This window comes from Mesocricetus auratus, unplaced genomic scaffold (assembly GCF_017639785.1).
Source record: "Mesocricetus auratus isolate SY011 unplaced genomic scaffold, BCM_Maur_2.0 Super-Scaffold_100010, whole genome shotgun sequence".
NCBI classification, from domain to species: domain Eukaryota; kingdom Metazoa; phylum Chordata; class Mammalia; order Rodentia; family Cricetidae; genus Mesocricetus; species Mesocricetus auratus.
This window is the reverse complement of record NW_024429194.1, coordinates 58202342-58218997: the sequence shown is the minus strand read 5'-3', so window position 1 is coordinate 58218997 and position 16656 is coordinate 58202342. Positions and strand designations below refer to the sequence as shown.

Genomic DNA, 16656 nt, shown 5'->3' with positions numbered 1-16656 from the left:
GTATAAGTAAATACAAAGTACAGCCGAACCCTTTTGCGATTCCTGGTGTTTAAGAAGGTCCCCATTGTGAGAAGAGTGTGACGTCACCAAGTGTTTACCGTGTGTAGCTTTACTTGAGGAGCAGCCATTTATCCTGTGGAATGTCAGAAGGCGTGCTGACAGCTGTGACACAGTGAAGTTCAGCTGCCTAGCGTAGGACTTCCACGCTGCCCAAGGATGTGCTGCCATAGCACAGACCTCCCTTCAGCTTGCCTGCTTTCTTCTCTGTGCCCCTTACCCTTGGAAGCTGGGCTTCCGAAATGCTTATGAATCTAGCAATCCCTTGGCTAAAAGAGAAATGAGGGCTAGAACAGGGATGAAAGGAAGGACTGCCCATCTGTAGTGTGTGTCAAGGTGTAAACTTTAGATCTCTGTTATGTAGGCCAGCCTGTCCTCACACTTAGCTGTTGTGTAGAATGGCCTGCCCTCAGACGCATAACTGTTGTGTAGAGCAGCCTGCCCTCAGACACCTAGCTGTTGTGTAGAGCAGCCTGCCCTCAGACGCTTAGCTGTGTAGAACAGCCTGCATCTCGGATGCTTGTAGGGCAGGCAGGTGGCTTAGATAAGGTAGGCAGTGGGCTTGTTAGGGGCAATTTGATGTGTACAGCTCAGAACCTGCAGATCTCAACGAAGACTACTGGGGTTCACCTGTCCCGTAGAAATGTGGATCACTGTTACTGCAGCTTAGAAAATGTTAAGAGAAGCGTGCAGTCTAAGCTGTAACGTAGAAACATAAGGATATGTTATCCACAGTCTGATTTGGCTCATAAGTTTCTACTCCACAACACCCATTGTACAGATATTGTAAGCATGTGTCTTTAAGCCCAGAAAAGTGGGAAGCAGAAGAAGATACAGAACACTGAGATACACAGAGGGGCTGATGTTCTGCTACTCTAACTTCTGTTCATAGATAGATGATAGTAAATACTGTATATGCCACCCTCAGTGTCGGTATTTATCTGTAACACTCATTAATTCTGTGAACACCACACTTAGTTATTAGACATTAATATATGAAATAGATTATTATGCTGTAGTATGGAGAAAGTTTGTGTTTAAAATGGCATGATGTCTTCAGTGCCATGATAATGAGTGTAACATTTGGTGTGGCTGAGTGGAAGACAGTGATGGTCTGAGAGCTTCTAAGAGTCTTATTTTCAGCTGCTTCCACTCATTCATTGGCCACTAGTAAAGTCCTATGTTTTTATGCAGAATTTTTGGAAATTTTGATTTAGTTCTTCAGATAGTCTCTAAAATAACATCTCAAGGAGAAATTGCCTCATAAAATATTTCGTGAAATGTGCTCTAATCTGTGACAAGTTTGCAGCTATTCCTGTAGATGGTTTCATGTCAAATCAGCAGCCTGTATAAAACCAATAGGATTTAAAGTATCAGTCACTGAGTTTTTTTCTCTGATGTAATTGCCACTGCCTGAGTATGCATCCATCAGTTCTCTCAATCTAGAAAGGACATTTGTAAATATGTGTGTTCCTTATACTTTGATTTGTAAAGAAGTACATCATGATAATTGACTGCCAGCCTCGTTCTAACCGTCAATCTGCTTCCTTTGAAAGGTACGCCGGGAATACCGGAAGTTCTTTAGAGCGAATGCTGGGAAGAAAATCTATGAGTTTACACTTCAAAGAATTGTAAGTTGACACTGTATGGCTAACCAGCATTACGAGATTAACCACTGAATAGCACCAACTCAATAAAATATGACTTTTACAAATCCACATAAATCATAGCTACAAAAGGCCATTGGTAGCCTTTTGTGTCTTCTACAGGTTCAAATATAATTGTGTCAGAACTGTTAGGGGTCCGTAATTAACATTATTGATAAAATACTTATTTTACTTGGCATAGAAAACTAGGAAGGTGAAATGAAGAAAGTCAAGCTTTTGCCCTGTTAAACTGCTATGGGCTCCGGAGAGCAAGCTTTGTAAATAGGTTGGTGGAAGCAAGGCACCCGGGAGCAGAGGTGGGTGAGGCTGGATTCTGGAGTTGCCCTGCTCAAGGGTGTGTTGTGGTGAAGCTATAAATGCTGGTATCAGCTAGTACTTCTGTTTAATTATAGCAAGAGTAAGTAACTCCTGTGGTTCTCATTTGGTCGTGTGTGGTTTTTACTTTGAGTAAATGATAAGGTTTTTCCAGTGCCTGGCCCATGTTAATTAAGCAGAATGAGCCTTTGACACACGATGGAGTTGTGTCCCAGTAAACCACATCATAAGTTGGGAATATCTTATGCCAAGAGTGTATTTGCCACACCTAGCCTACCGAGTGTCACAGCTTAGCAACATGGGCCATGTAGAAGTCTGTCAGTTGTCAATCCTGATGGCATGACTGGCTGAGCCCAGTACTCACTGCCTAGCTCTTAGGAGAGCCTTGCACTGCCCTCACTGGCCTATACAGACATCAGATTGTGAGCTCTGGTTTCTACTGAGTATGCATTGCTCTTGTACTGTTGTAAAGTCAGAAATTCATGAGTTGAACCATCCCAAGTTAGGGACCATTTTTGTTCTATAGTCCAGAACATTCTACAATGATGAATGTGTTCTGTAACTTTAGTGGATAGCCACTGTCCACGTGTAGTTATATACAGCATTTGGAAAGCACTGGTGTGACTGAGGAACCAGTCATTTATTTAATTTTAGTTCCCTACAATGTAAGTCTAAGTAGCTACATACTGTGGAGTGGCTCCCTGTTGAGCAGAACAACTCTGCTGTGGTATTGGTGTTGACTGGCGCTGGTGGGAGTAACTATGTCTGTAGTCATCTTTCCTGATAACTGTTTGGAGGAACTCACATCCCCCAGTAGGAATGAAAGAGTTAAATAGAATTAGCAGAGAGGATATACAATCTTACAGACTCAAACTGAACAATTCTCTTGATCTTGTCTGGTCTGGTTGATTGAGGAGTGCATCACACTGCCTTTCTGGTGGATTTTCCTCATCTAGTATTTTCTGTCACACAGGTGCAAAAATACTTCTTGGAAATGAAAAATAAAATGCCTTCCTTGTCACCAATAGACAAAAATTGGCCATCAAGACCTTACCTGTTCTTGGACTCGACTCACAAGGAGCTGAAAAGGATCTTCCACTTGTGGAGGGTAAAATAGGCAACGTTTTCTATTTTAGAGTGTTTCTGGTCTTGGGTGTATGAAGGCTGCTATGTGAAATCCCATCTTAACCCGGCTATCGCCTTGATGAGGGTTGCCTAAGGATTTTGACAGGTGAGCCTCCGCCTGTACTTGGTGTACTGTGAGAAGCCCTGCAGGAGCCAGGCAGTGCCTGTGCTAGCTTCTCTTGATGCAGCTGGAAGGGGACGTGGCGGCTACGCTTATTTTTCCCTCTAGCTTCCAGTAGTTCACATAGTTGGGACTTTTCTTATTTTCCTGTTTCTATGAAGGACCTGGGCAGGAGACAGAAATCATTGATTATGAAGATCTCCAGACAAGGTAGTTAAATCCTACTTATTAGTAGGCATTTGCTTTACCAGATTCATTAAACACATATACTGATACACATGTGAACATACACACTTCAGGCTAGAAAGTGAGCATGGCAGTCCCTTAGGGACAAAATTTCCTCTGTCCTAAATAAAGGGAAGCTGAAAGTCTATTTTACACTGATTAGATAGATATAGATGCTGTCAGGTTCTCTTTTTTTAATATGCATTGGTGTTTTACTATGGATGTTGGGTTCCCTGGAACTGGAATTACAGACAGTTGTGAGCTGCCATGTGGTTGCTGAGAATTGAACCTGGGTGCTCTGGAAAATTAGTCACTGCTCTTAACCACTGAGCTATCTCTCCAGCCTCTAATGTCAGGTTATTATGAGAACAGAGCGCTTTATGCAAGCTTTGGGGCATGTGGACCTGAGTGGCCAGGGAACTCAGGTCCACAGGGGGTCAGACACCGCTGTTGACCAAACCTCCTAAGGAAGTGTGAGTGTTGGTGTTGCCTCTTCTCATGGCAAGACTTTTCTTTGGATCACTTGGTTGTTGTATGGAATATTGAATGTATGTTGCTGTTAGCTGCTATGAATTATTATTAGAAAGGCTTGTGGATATGACTAGTGGCTATATATTCCAGGCAGTTCTCCCCTTGATCACGTGTAAGAGTGACATTATTGCTAATTAGTGTGATTCATGGATTCCAAGTTCTGTTCTTAACAGATTTAACAGCCCCTCAGTTCCTCATCTTGCCCTTTGAGTCTGCCGTGGAAACCATTTTAGACCAGGAGTTGCTGTGTCGGGTTCTCCTCCTGTGGGTGGAAGCTGAGGAGAAGCCTGTCTGCTCTTTTTTTTTTTTTTTTTTTGGTCTTTACGAGACAGGGTTTCTCTGTATTGTTTTGGAGGCTATCGGTCCAGCCCGGCCTCGAACTCACAGAGATCCGCCTGCCTCTGCCTCCCGAGTGCTGTGATTAAAGGCGTGCGCCACCACCGCCCTGCCGAAGCCTGTCTGCTCTTGAAGGGAGCCTTAACATGGAGAGGGGCAACTCCGGTGCTCTCCTTCCTAGAGTCACTTCAGTGGAGGAACTAGCCCACCTGTAACCAATTCTTTGAAAGATCTGCTCCTCTGGTTAGCCCTGTCCCCTTCACTTTATCCTCAGAGGCAGAGTCGAGGGGTTCCCAGACCCCTTGTGCAGTATACAGTGGTAATGGGGGACACTTAAGCATTGTTTTTCAGGCTGTCCATAACATACTTGTGAATCTTGAAATCTGGTTAGTAAATGACTGCCATCATATGTCTGTGTTTGTTTGGTTTGAGACAGGGTCCTATTCAGGCCGACCTCACATTTGGTGTATGACCCAGGCAGGCCTTGAACTCATACTGCTTCTGCCTCGGCCTTCCAAGTGCTGGAGTTTGAGTGTCTCCAAACATGTCTGAAATTTTAAAATGAAAAACAATAATTTAACAGTAAGAATAAGCCTTTAATCCCAGCACTCAGGAGACAGAGGCAGGTGGATCTCTGTGAGTTCAAGGCCAGCCTAGTCTACAGAGCGAGTTCCAGGACAGCCTCCAAAACAATACAGAGAAACCCTGTCTTGAAAAAACAAAGCAGGGCTGGAGAGATGGCTCAGAGGTTAAGAGCACTGACTGCTCTTCCAGAGGTCCTGAGTTCAATTCCCAGCAACCACATGGTGGCTCACAACCATCTACAATTCAATCTGGTGCCCTCTTCTGGCATGTAGGCAGAACACTGTATATGTAATAAATAAATAAATCTTTAAAAAGAAAAAAAAACAAAAACAAAAAAGTAAGAGTAAACACTTTGGGGTTAGAGAAGTATTGTGTAAATCTGCATGGGAGTGCCATACAGTGTTACTTCTTATGAGTGAATTCAGGAACGACAGCCTCGGGAACAGGCCTTGGGGATTTACATTATGGCAGAATGGAGCTAGACTCCATGGGTATAGGCCACTTAGGCTCTGCTATATTTTAAAGAAGCATTCCAAAATCTGCAGCACAAATGGTTCATAACATTTTCTTAAGACCAACTTTTCAAATGGGTTTAACTTTTCAAATGAACATTGTATGCATTCTCACTGTTAAGAACAAGAAATTGGCCACCATATCTTTAGACCTAGCACTTGAGAGGCAAAGGCAGGCATCTTTGTGAGTTCAAGGTCAGCCATGGTGAGTATCCAGGCCTTTGCATAGAGACCCTGTCCTGTCTTGAAAAAACAAACAAAAAACTGAAGCCCAAGAATTTATTTGTCTAAGTGGCTATTTGTGTATGTTCTTCTCCTATCTCGCAGTGTAAAAAATACAGGGACCAATTCACAGATCAGCAGAAACTTATCTATGAGGAGAAACTAGAGGCCAGTGAACTCTTCAAAGACAAGAAAGCTTTGTATCCTTCTAGGTATGTATGTTTGTACTTACTCAGAAATGCCAGGGTTTTACTATTTCTTTTCTCAGACGTGTCTCTGCTTCTTTTCTATGATACTTAATTTTGTGAATGACTTAAGAAGCCACTGGATATAGATACACCTAGCACTGGGCAGCAGCTCCCATGGAATACCGTAAGGATTACAATTGTAGTATTACTCTAGTGGCTGATAAACAGGAGGTCATGAAAAATGAAAGTTATATGGACTCCTAGGATAAATTGTCATTGTACAACCCTGTTGTCAAGGTTCTTTTTGCATTGAACCATAATCACTGTTGGGATCTTTCTGCCAGTATGAAGTTAGGTCAGAAACTCGTTTGTCAGGTCAGTGCCAGGAACAGACTGGTCGTTACTCTTTCTTGTAACTTAAGCATGGACCCTTGGTGTCCTTTGGCTGTTAAATGGCTAGTCACAACCTCAGTGGCCTGTACAAAAGTTCAGCTCGTTTGTTGTGGACACTGTGAACTCAGGAAAAGAATAAACACATTGCAGATTCAAAAAGTCCAGCCCTTGACAAAGGACTTGATGTATCCGAGCATCCTGTGGATCGGACGTTTATCCGTCTCCTCACATTCCTGTTTCTGGTTCATCTGGCCTTTATATAAACAACTGGATTATGCAATTTCAAACCAGACTCTCCAGTGACCTGTAGCTTTTCGTAAAGGTCTAGAAATAAAGATCCTGGTATTATGTGTCAAGTAGCCCTGTATATTTCATGACCCTGCATGATTTCTATCTGTGTACACATTTGAAAGCTCTGCCTTTAAAAGGGTTAAATTAGCATAGTTTCCAGGCCCACTGGGCTTTTCTGTTTCAAATTGCAACATTTCCTTCATTAGCTGCTTATTTGGGTGCTTAAGATAGCCTGCACTTCCTAAGTCAGGCACATGACTAGATCCACAGCCATCTAACGTGCCTACTGTGTGAAGACTACGCCAACAGGAAAACAGTATGCTTTCTTCAGCAGCTATTTCTATCCATCTTTTTCTTTATAATTCCTAAGTTAGCAGCAGCCTTCTTAGACATTTCCCACAAAAGACTCTAAAATTGGGGAAGGGGCTGTAGAATGCTTCACTATGGAAACAGACTAAAATTAGGATCTTAGCGCTTCTTATTATTAAAAACACAATTAAACTATGAACACATAGGAAGTTTACTTCAAGTCAAGTCTCTTCTGGGGAGCTGTGTCAGGTTTTGGAGAGAGTGACACATTCTCTTCGCCTGTGGAAGATGTGGAAGAATTTGCCTCCCTGAACTGTGAAGTAGCAATGCCTATGGGTGTTAGCAGTCCTGGGAGCTGCAAAGGGCTGGCCGCCTACATAGATTTTTCTTCCCCGAGCCTCTGCCCACAGCACAAGCATTTCAAGCCTTCTGCGCTTATTTCCAGAAATGAACTCAAAATGAAGCTGTAAATCCCGTGGGCCAGCGGCACTCTTTTACTTGGTGCCTTTTAAACACTGCCCTGAGGGAGTCGCCCCGGGTCTCCAAGGAGAGTACATTTAAGTGACCTCTGGGCAGAAGCAAAGGGCTCTGGCTGTACCTGAGTGCCTGTCACCTCCAGGCACATCCTACTGAGGTGGCCGTGAGCCTCCAGAGTTCCGTGGGAAAATCAAGTACTGTATCGTCATCTTCTGTGTGGTTGTCAAGTCTAGGTCCATCCTTCCCTGTGCGTTTTTTATTTTCCTTACTCTCTGTGTGAACATGACATTTGTCTTTGGTGCAGGTGATGGTAATGTTGCCACCCTTTCTCATTGGCTTATGTTGTTCACGTGTGTTGGTGTGCCCTGTGTGGGCAGCTGTTAGCTCTCTGTTGCCCTTTCCTTCACACAGGACCACAAGCTTGACTTTGGTTCCTCTCTTGATCATTACAAGTGAGATTTTTATCACTACCCCACCAACCAACTGCCACTGTCCACATTGAAATATATTTGGTATGAGTTTAAGGCTTCATTTCTAACTTAAACCTAAAACAGGTGCCTGTGCAAAGTGTAAAATAAATTGAAGTCACTTTCATGACGTTGATGACTCGTTAAGATCACCTGGCCTATCTCCTTCTGACAGTGACACATCTATTTGAAGCCATTTCTAAGGTGCAACATTTTTTTCCCTTAGTGTTGGTCAGCCGTTCCAAGGAGCTTACCTGGAAATCAACAAGAACCCAAAGTATAAGAAACTCAAAGACGCCATTGAGGAGAAGATCATTATCGCTGAAGTTGTGAACAAAATTAACCGTGCTAATGGGAAGGTAAAAATGCTGACCCCCAAGAGTTAGGCGCTTGTGTGCACCGAGGGTCATTCCTCTGCCTCTGCATTAATACTCTGCAAGCATGTGGACCCAAGTTCAAATACCAAGCTCCCACATAAAAGAAGTGGGCATGGAGTGCTTGTGTATAACCCCATACTGGAGTGTGAAGATCTTGGGAGCTTGGCCAGCCAACCTGGCTGTAACAGAGAGGTTCCCGGTTCACTGAGGAACCCTTTCTCAAGGGAATAAGGTGGAGAGAGGTAGACGACACCCAGTATCCTCTTCTGGCCTCCACACATGTGTACCTGCGTGCACACAGCCAAACATGCATGTGCATGAACATAAACGTTCATATACACACATGCATAAAAAGTTTTCAGAATTCATTATTTATGTGTGTCTGTCTACATAAGTATGCTTGCTAAGAGACAGCAAAATAAAATATGTATTTCTAAAAACAACTAAAGCTTTACACTTATGGGTCATATGGGAGTGTTTGGGGTCATGGGTCTATATATACTTTTTTGTCTTGTCTCAGAGTACGTCCCGGATTTTCCTCTTGACAAACAATAACCTTCTCCTTGCTGACCAAAAGTCTGGCCAGATCAAGTCCGAGGTCCCCCTGGTGGATGTGACCAAGGTCTCCATGAGTTCGCAAAACGATGGCTTCTTTGCAGTCCACCTCAAGGAGGTAAGTGTCACCTGGAGGCTTGACATAAAAGCTGCCCTTGTGTTCTCTCTACTGACTAGATGGCCCCACATGACTAGCCCTGCCTCTCTCCTGCAGACCTATAAAGTTTAACCATGTTTGCCCATATCTACAATCTCAGGCTTCATTTTCAGTAATTGAATTGCACTTTCATTAGCTTGCTCACATGACTTCTGAAAATGTCCAGATGTTTGATACTAAGTTTCTTCCATGTGCCAGCTTTAAAATGTCATCCTCGTTCGTATTCATCTCTAATTTGGTGGTTTGTCAATAGCTACAACTATTGTAAACATTTTCCATTGACTTTGACCTAAATTTATTTTGATATTTTATGCTTCTTACCTAAGTAGAACCACTATCTTGAATGGAGAGGTTAGAGTGTAGGCACTAGATATTTTTAGTTCGATGACTAGAGCCATGCTACTTTTAATTCATTAATCTCAACTTTAAAGTGATTGTATCTACTACATAACATTGGTAGCAGGCTTTATGTGCATTATACATGAGCACCTAACAGGCTGATTGTCACATAATTGTCATTACCAGATAAATAAATGTTAGCATCTATTAGTCATATGTAGAAAAGACCCGAAGGCTTTCCTTAGCCTGTTACCCCACTATGGATCTAAATCTAAATAGAGACACCAAGTCATAGAGCAGCTGTTCTCAGCCTCCACCATACACAGAAACAGCTAGAAGTTTGGCGACCTACTGCTGTCCTGGTCACATCTCTCTCTAATCACAGCAGAACTTTCAGCTTGGGACCTAGAATTCTGTTATAAGTTCCCCAGAGATACCCTGTCAGCTAAGGTTTCAGATGCCCCAGGAGTTTGTATGAAGCATTTTTGTTGTTGCTTGTTTTTAAAAATTGATTACTTTTTAATTATTTTTATAATTATTTATAGTGTATATTTTTGTAGGGGTCGGGACAGCTTGTGGGAGTCAGTTTTCTCTTTCGGCTATGTCAGTCCCAGGGATCAAACCCTGTTCATCAGGCTTTGTGGCAAGCACATTTCCCCCAGAGCCATCTCACTGGCCCCTGTGTTACTTTTAAAAACCAATTTACTGAAAGGTGTTTGAACAGTACTTTGAGGATGAGTTATTAGTTGGCTAGTCGCCCATCAAACTTGATTGTGCAAGCCCACCACAAGGGAATCTGTGGCTTCTCCTCCAGGGGGTCTGCAGAATACGCTGCTCTGGCCCACTGACCAACCTGAGGTATCAAAGTACCAGTCTTCTCCTTACTGCTCATCTGGGAGGATGCACCCTGGCGCCCGAGGTTTGAGGAGACTGTTAGGGTTCTCGCCTGCGAACCTTTCCCTCCTCTGTCTGACCCTTGGCTTGTCTTTGCAGGGCTCAGAAGCAGCTAGTAAAGGAGACTTTCTCTTCAGCAGTGACCACCTCATTGAAATGGCCACCAAGCTTTATCGCACGACTCTCAGCCAAACCAATCAGAAGCTCAACATTGAGATCTCCGATGAGTATGTTCACGCGTTGTACCTTACTCTTTTCACTCTCTACTTTTCTGTTGGGTTTGGCTCTCCAGTTTCATCCCTGAATCCAACTGCTTTAGGTAGCAGCGTATGTCCAGTATTTGTGGCCGACCAAACTGGCCTCCTTAGGTAGTGAGACAGATAATGTAAAGGAAAATTAATCAGTAGGTGACATGATTTTGGCTTGTAGAAGGAGAAAGCAGAGGAGGGTATCATTTTTGTCGGGGAGACGTCTCGGCTGTAAGGGAGCAGGCTAGATGCTGACGCAGTGCAGGAAGATGCTGTGTGGTAGAGACAGGCAGTAGGTGCCGAGGTCCCCAGACAGGAGCGATCTACGACAGAGTGAGACTGTGGGAGAAGATCCTGGAGAGGAAAAGCAGAGGCCAGTTGTACAGGGCTGGGTAAACTTGGAGTGGAGCTCCTCCTGAGAATGATAAAGACTACGAGGGGGTTTGAGCACAGGTAGATGGCCTTCCCTGTTTTTCAGGGATGGCTTTAGCCACAAGGTAGGCAGTTCCCTCGAGTGAGAAGCTAGAATAGAGCAGAGGGGTCAAGAGTCTCGGCTGTCTAGGGCAAGGCGAGGGGTGAAGAGGAGATAGAGAGGAGTAGCCCCATGTGATGAGAGGGAAGACAGGAGGGGTATGAGCAGGTTCGATCTTAGGGCCCAGCCATGGCACTGCTTGGTGCAAGCATGCTAAGTAAGCATAGGGCTTATGGTAGAGGGAGCGGTTCTGAGTCGTTAGATTTGAGGTGACCTTCTTTTCCTACGTTGATAACTAGAGTTACTGCAAAAGCATTTCACATTGGCACAGTTGGTAACTCATGCTAAGACTGGTGTAAATGTGGAATTCTCTCCTTTTTTTAAATCTTTATGTGCACATTTTAGTTAAGGATGCCAATGTTCCAAGAAGATTTTATTTTCAAAGCCAAGACTATTGGCAACTACCTGCTTATACTCCCAGTACTCATGGAACAGAGGCAGAAGGATAGCTGCAAGTTCAAGACCAGGCTGAGCCACATGGCAAATTCCAAGCTAGTTGGGGCTAAATGTCAAGACTCTTTGGAAAGAGAGAAGCCTGTTCTATTCCATCTCCTTGGCCTCTTTCTGGAATAAATCCGTATCCCACTCTGTGTCTTCTTTGTACACTGGGTTCTGAGCTGTGCTGGGACCCACAGTGCTGTGAGTGAGTCCTCACACAGGGATGCTGTGTGCCTGGGAGGTGGACCTTTGTGAACACTCTACATGGATGTCTTTAGAAAGTAAAAAGGGAATATTAGGAAAAAGTAATGGCAGATTGGAGTGCAATTCAATCTGGTTTTAACCTGTTTGGCCCTGTTAGAGCTTTGCACTCCCATTGGTTGAAGTTTGTCATGATTTGGGGTGCTGAGGTTTTGACCTTTGTCACTCACCGTAAGAAGATCCTTTGTGTTCTAGATAAAGACCTGGCCCCCACAAGTAGCTGGATGCATCCAGCTGTATAGTCCCAGAGAGAAGAGCTCACCCCGAAGTCGAGGGGTCTCCTCTTGTGGTCGTGTCCCTCACTGCCGTTCTGAAGCCCACTGCTCGCCCAGAGTGCCAGTAACAGTGCACTTGGGAAGAGAAGAGCTCCCTGACAAACTTGAGAACCTTTCTTAATATGGAACTTGTCTGAGCCTCTGAAATCCGGTTCTTCCCATAGACATGGAGGCTTGGAGGGGACAGCGTGTTTCTGTTTCCCAATCGTGGTCAAGAGGAGCATCCCCCCTGGTGGCTGTCTCCACCTAGAAATGACCCTGCCCATCCAGACAGGCATGTGACATTCTGGATGTCACAGGCATTCAGTACATAGTTGTCTGAACTAAGATTTACAGTGTGACCACACAAAAGACAAATATTTGATAGTGTTACAACCCTTCTCCTGTTGTCTTTTCTAATAGTTTATCGGATAAAAATAGATCAGTGGATGGAACCTTTCATATCCCATGTGGGCTCTTTCCCTCAGCACCTCAGGAAGCCTGGAGAGCAGCTTCTAGGCAGGGCAGCCTCTTTCATAGCCCCTGGTGCTCCCAAGCAGGCCTTAGAAGTCCCGCCATGGAATAGTTCAGATTTAAATGGACTTTTCAGTCCCTGGACTCAGGGATGATAGGTCCTATATTTGCAGCCCTAGATGGGTTGACTCCAGCCCCTTGCCAAGTGTGTAGACATTAGTGACATAAACATCATGCAGTTTGGTGGCTATGCCCTTTCTCGGAGCCTTTTCAGAAGTGGAAGTAGTTGCTCTAACAAACTTAGTCATTGTGGATAAATTGGCTGAGTCCTCAGAAAGCTAAGTAATACAGGTGTGGACATGAGAGTTGAAATCATTAAGAGACATGGTTAAAATTCCTTGTCCTTAAACTCCCAAACAGATGATGCTATGTATAGACATACTTGGAGGTAACGTGTACGAGGTGAATATTTCAAAATGAGTCTCTACTATAGATAATCCATGCTCCTTTACCTTGAAATTTTGGCTGCCACTAACACTGTGAGATAATATGTTCCATGTTCCTGTTGACTGGAAAATGCTTTTCTATAAAATAGTAATAGATAATAGTGGTTAATTGCTCCCCAGTTGTCTTAAGACTAAACCCATGTAAATGACCGAGAACAGTATGGTTCATGGTGTAAAATACATTTAGCTGTGGCATGTTCATTTTCCCATGAACATGAAGAAAGTTTAAGACTTATAAATGTTTGGATTTGTGATAAATTTTAAAGGTTTGTTTTTTTGGGGGGACACACAAGTACAATTACATATGTAACCAAGCATGTTGTAGCACCCTCAACTTTGGGAAGCAAAAGCAGGAAGATCTCTGAGAGTTCAAGTCCAGCCTGATACACAGTTCATTCCAGACCATCCGGAGCTCCACAGTGAAACATTGTCTCAAAAAGAAAATAATAATATATGCCAAGGACATATCCTAGGTAGGGGAATGTAGGGTTACAGTGTTCCATTCCTGGTGCTGGGATCAGAAAAGAAAGAACCCGATTGAAAGTCGGTGTTGTTATCCTTTTATAACAGCAAGAGCCCAGAGACCTAGCTCAGTCGGGAAACCGCTGGCAACAGCGGGCTCCTGACTTCAGGCCCCAGTATCCACACGGAGTGCTGGTGAGTTGGCTCCTACTTGTAATCCCATTGCTAAGGAGGCAGGCAGATCCTAGGGTTCGCTGGTCAGCCAGTTTAGCATAATTGCTAAGCAGTGGGTTCTAGTAGGAAACCTTTTTTCCAAGGACGAGGTACATAGTGCGCTCCCCCCGTGGAAATTCCACACACACACACACACACACACACACACACACACACACACACACACACACACACACACACACCTGCCACCATGGAAACTACACCCAGAGCTGAACTCTAACCTGTACAACCAATGCCCGTGCACTCACACAGATATGCTCATGAACACACACAAAATACATAAAACGGTGTGTGAATTAGAAGCCTGTGTCTCATGGCCTTTTAACTGGGGCTAACATGTACAACAGAGCCATTGGCTCCTTGCCGTTGCTGTTGAGTGTTAACTGCATGCTTGCTAGATGGGTCACTTAGGAATTCCCCGGTAGTTTAGGATGCTGTTCCTCCAGGTAAATGGGGAAAGGTCCTGATTAGGATGCGGAGTGAACAGATCACTGGTGTAGGGTGTGTGTATCATGTGTTTGGTTTGTTAAACGTCTAATTTGACCCCCTTACAAACTTGGCCATGTAAAAATAAGGAAAGGTGGAGTTATAGCAGGTTAATAAACAGTGACTCCGATGTGTCCCCACTGAAACACAAAGTAATTACTGTCAGCTCAGCTTATTGGAATATGGTGGACTTCCTTTGCTAGGGGCTACTTGATGACAAGTGGGCGTGGAATGCGGTCACTGTTGCGTTCCTCGTCAGATGCACAGTGGAAATGGGTAATAAGTACCTCCTAAGGCCAGTGTCTGTTACGAAAAGGGAAAGCTGGTGTTACTGTGGTGTTACTGTACACCCCCACCCCCACCCCCATTGCTTTGGGTGTGCCTGAGTGTCTGGTTCTCTTCTCCTAGGTTCCTGGTGCAGTTCAGACAAGACAAAGTGTGTGTGAAGTTTATTCAAGGCAGCCAGAAAAACGGGAGCGTGCCAACCTGCAAACGAAAGAACAACCGGCTCCTGGAAGTCGCTGTCCCTTAAGTGGCGCCTCCCCTCTGCCCTCATGGACTTGTTTCGTCATAATAGTGCAATTTGATTTTGTTTTATTTGGGGCTCGCTGTATGTTTGGGAACTGCCAAAGGCTAGCGGGTAGAGTCCTTTGGCGAAATTAAAAGTATTTGACTAATCAGTTTTAATTATTGGAGTAGTTAACCCTGACGTCCACAGTCTGTCCTGCGCAGGATTATAGAAATTAACAGTGTCTGTTTCCCTGTCGTATGTGTTTTCTCCTCAGTTACCATTTTAGACTTGTGTACCGTAAACCCACATATTACCCATAAATCATTAGTACATGTAAGCATAGGAGGGGGCTTACATTCATTTATCGGATATTTATTGAATGCCTACTTTTTGCTGGGCACTGTGCTGAACTTACTGGGAACCGTTTTATTTTTAAAGCTGTTGCCTTCTGGCTGATTTGTGCTGGCAAAACAGTGCTAAGAAGGTAGCAGAGATCGAGGCCCCCCAATACTGATAATGATGAGAGCCTTAGTGGGAACCCTGTGTGTGATGTAAACAGTACAGGTTGAGAAGTGTGGGCCCGGGAGAATTGGGGTAAATGATTGGGTGAAATTCCTCTACATTTTTTTTATCTATTTGAAAAAAAACTGACATTTAGACATGCACATTTATTTGTTCAGATCCCCTGTCATTAACCTTCTGTTAGAAAACGGAAGTTACTTTCACTTTAGGGAAAGTCACTGAAATAGGGCAGCACAGTGCTTCGTTCCAGAGAAGCATGAGATGGACCCTAGATGCCCACGGTGCTTTCACCCGGAGTCAGTAGCCATCAAAATGGCCAAGAGCTGTTCAGAGTGGCCGATCTTCTCTTTGATGTGCAATAAAACATCCAAGGCCGCCTTTGAAAGTTTTATTTATAATATACATTTTTTTTTGTATGAGAGAGGTGATTGATTGGTACAGAGTGTGTATTTTAGTGAAAGATCAAAGTTAAGATAGAATTAGTTTTCAGGGCTTCTTGGTTTTTGTTTTGTTTTCTTTAAAATTTAGAATAAGGACTCACCTTGGAAACCACATTTTAAACTCTGGAATTAAATTGTTTCTTATTTGGGAGGATAATGTATATACATTGGGATTCTGTTAAATAATAAAATTGTTCTAATTTGGTGCCATTTGCTGAATCACAACTGTATTTTTGTATCTCAAGCTATTTTCATATATTACATGTCTAATGTGTCACAGAAAGGTTTTCCATCCAGACGTTGTATGGTCTCTGTGTTAACGGCTTTCCACTAATCTTTTTGTACCAGTATCAGCCAATGAAAATATTCCCTGGGGATTTTCTTTTGATTTTTGTACTTAAAAAAAAAAGTTCTGATAAAGAGATTCTCAAACGTGTCTGTGTTTATTGGCTCAGGTGGAGGATATCTGCTGTTTACAGTACCTAAGGTGGTAAGTTGATAGTTCCTGCTGTGGGTGACTGGAAGTTTAGGACTCATCGGTGACTTTTTGACAGCACATACCTAAATTAGTAAATATGCTCACAGCATTGAAAGAACTGGTCAATATGAAAGGCCACCAACTGTCCATTCACTCACCACCCGTGCTCAATGGCCGCCTCCACAAGTTAGCCCTTCAGCTGCTCTCACAGGGTGTGCTGTTTGCGGAAGTTGTGAGTTTTCTTCCGCTCCGTCGGCAGACATGTTCTTGTCCTTTCCTCCTAGCAGGATGCCCCAGAGAGAACATTCTTTTCACAGTGACATAGTCCTTTCTCATGAGTTATCTCATAGTGTCGTCTCTCTTATCTGCTCACCATCTCTGAGTCACCTCTTGAGTGGAATCGAGGGTACGAAGGGCCCACAGTGTCACAGTATTAGTCCACTTAGTAAACTCCCACCACACATCAGATTTAGAGATTGTTCATTGTGGTACTGTGTAACATTTGTAGCATTCAACAAAGTTGAAGAACAGTTTCTATGTGGTCCTGAACAGCATTGTGAATGTTATATAAATACACACACACACACACACACACACACACACACACACACACACACACGGACTTGAAGAACATCTGCACAGAAACTTGGGGACATTTTTGCATATG

The 16656-nt window shown here is 43.6% G+C and overlaps 1 protein-coding gene across 6 annotated transcripts in view; it reads left to right on the top strand.

The window, feature by feature from the left end:
* Myo1b (myosin IB) overlaps window positions 1-15935 on the top strand; it is a 162752-nt gene extending 146817 nt beyond the window's left edge. For all 6 annotated transcript variants that reach the window (XM_040753657.1, XM_040753662.1, XM_040753660.1 and 3 more), the window contains 7 exons: window positions 1614-1688; window positions 3013-3147; window positions 5802-5908; window positions 8048-8180; window positions 8719-8871; window positions 10243-10370; window positions 14447-15935. In XM_040753657.1, the coding sequence (XP_040609591.1) occupies window positions 1614-1688; window positions 3013-3147; window positions 5802-5908; window positions 8048-8180; window positions 8719-8871; window positions 10243-10370; window positions 14447-14570 (855 nt within the window). In that variant the 3' untranslated portion in view covers window positions 14571-15935. The remainder of the gene's footprint in view (window positions 1-1613; window positions 1689-3012; window positions 3148-5801; window positions 5909-8047; window positions 8181-8718; window positions 8872-10242; window positions 10371-14446) is intronic.
* Window positions 15936-16656: the final 721 nt, after the last annotated feature.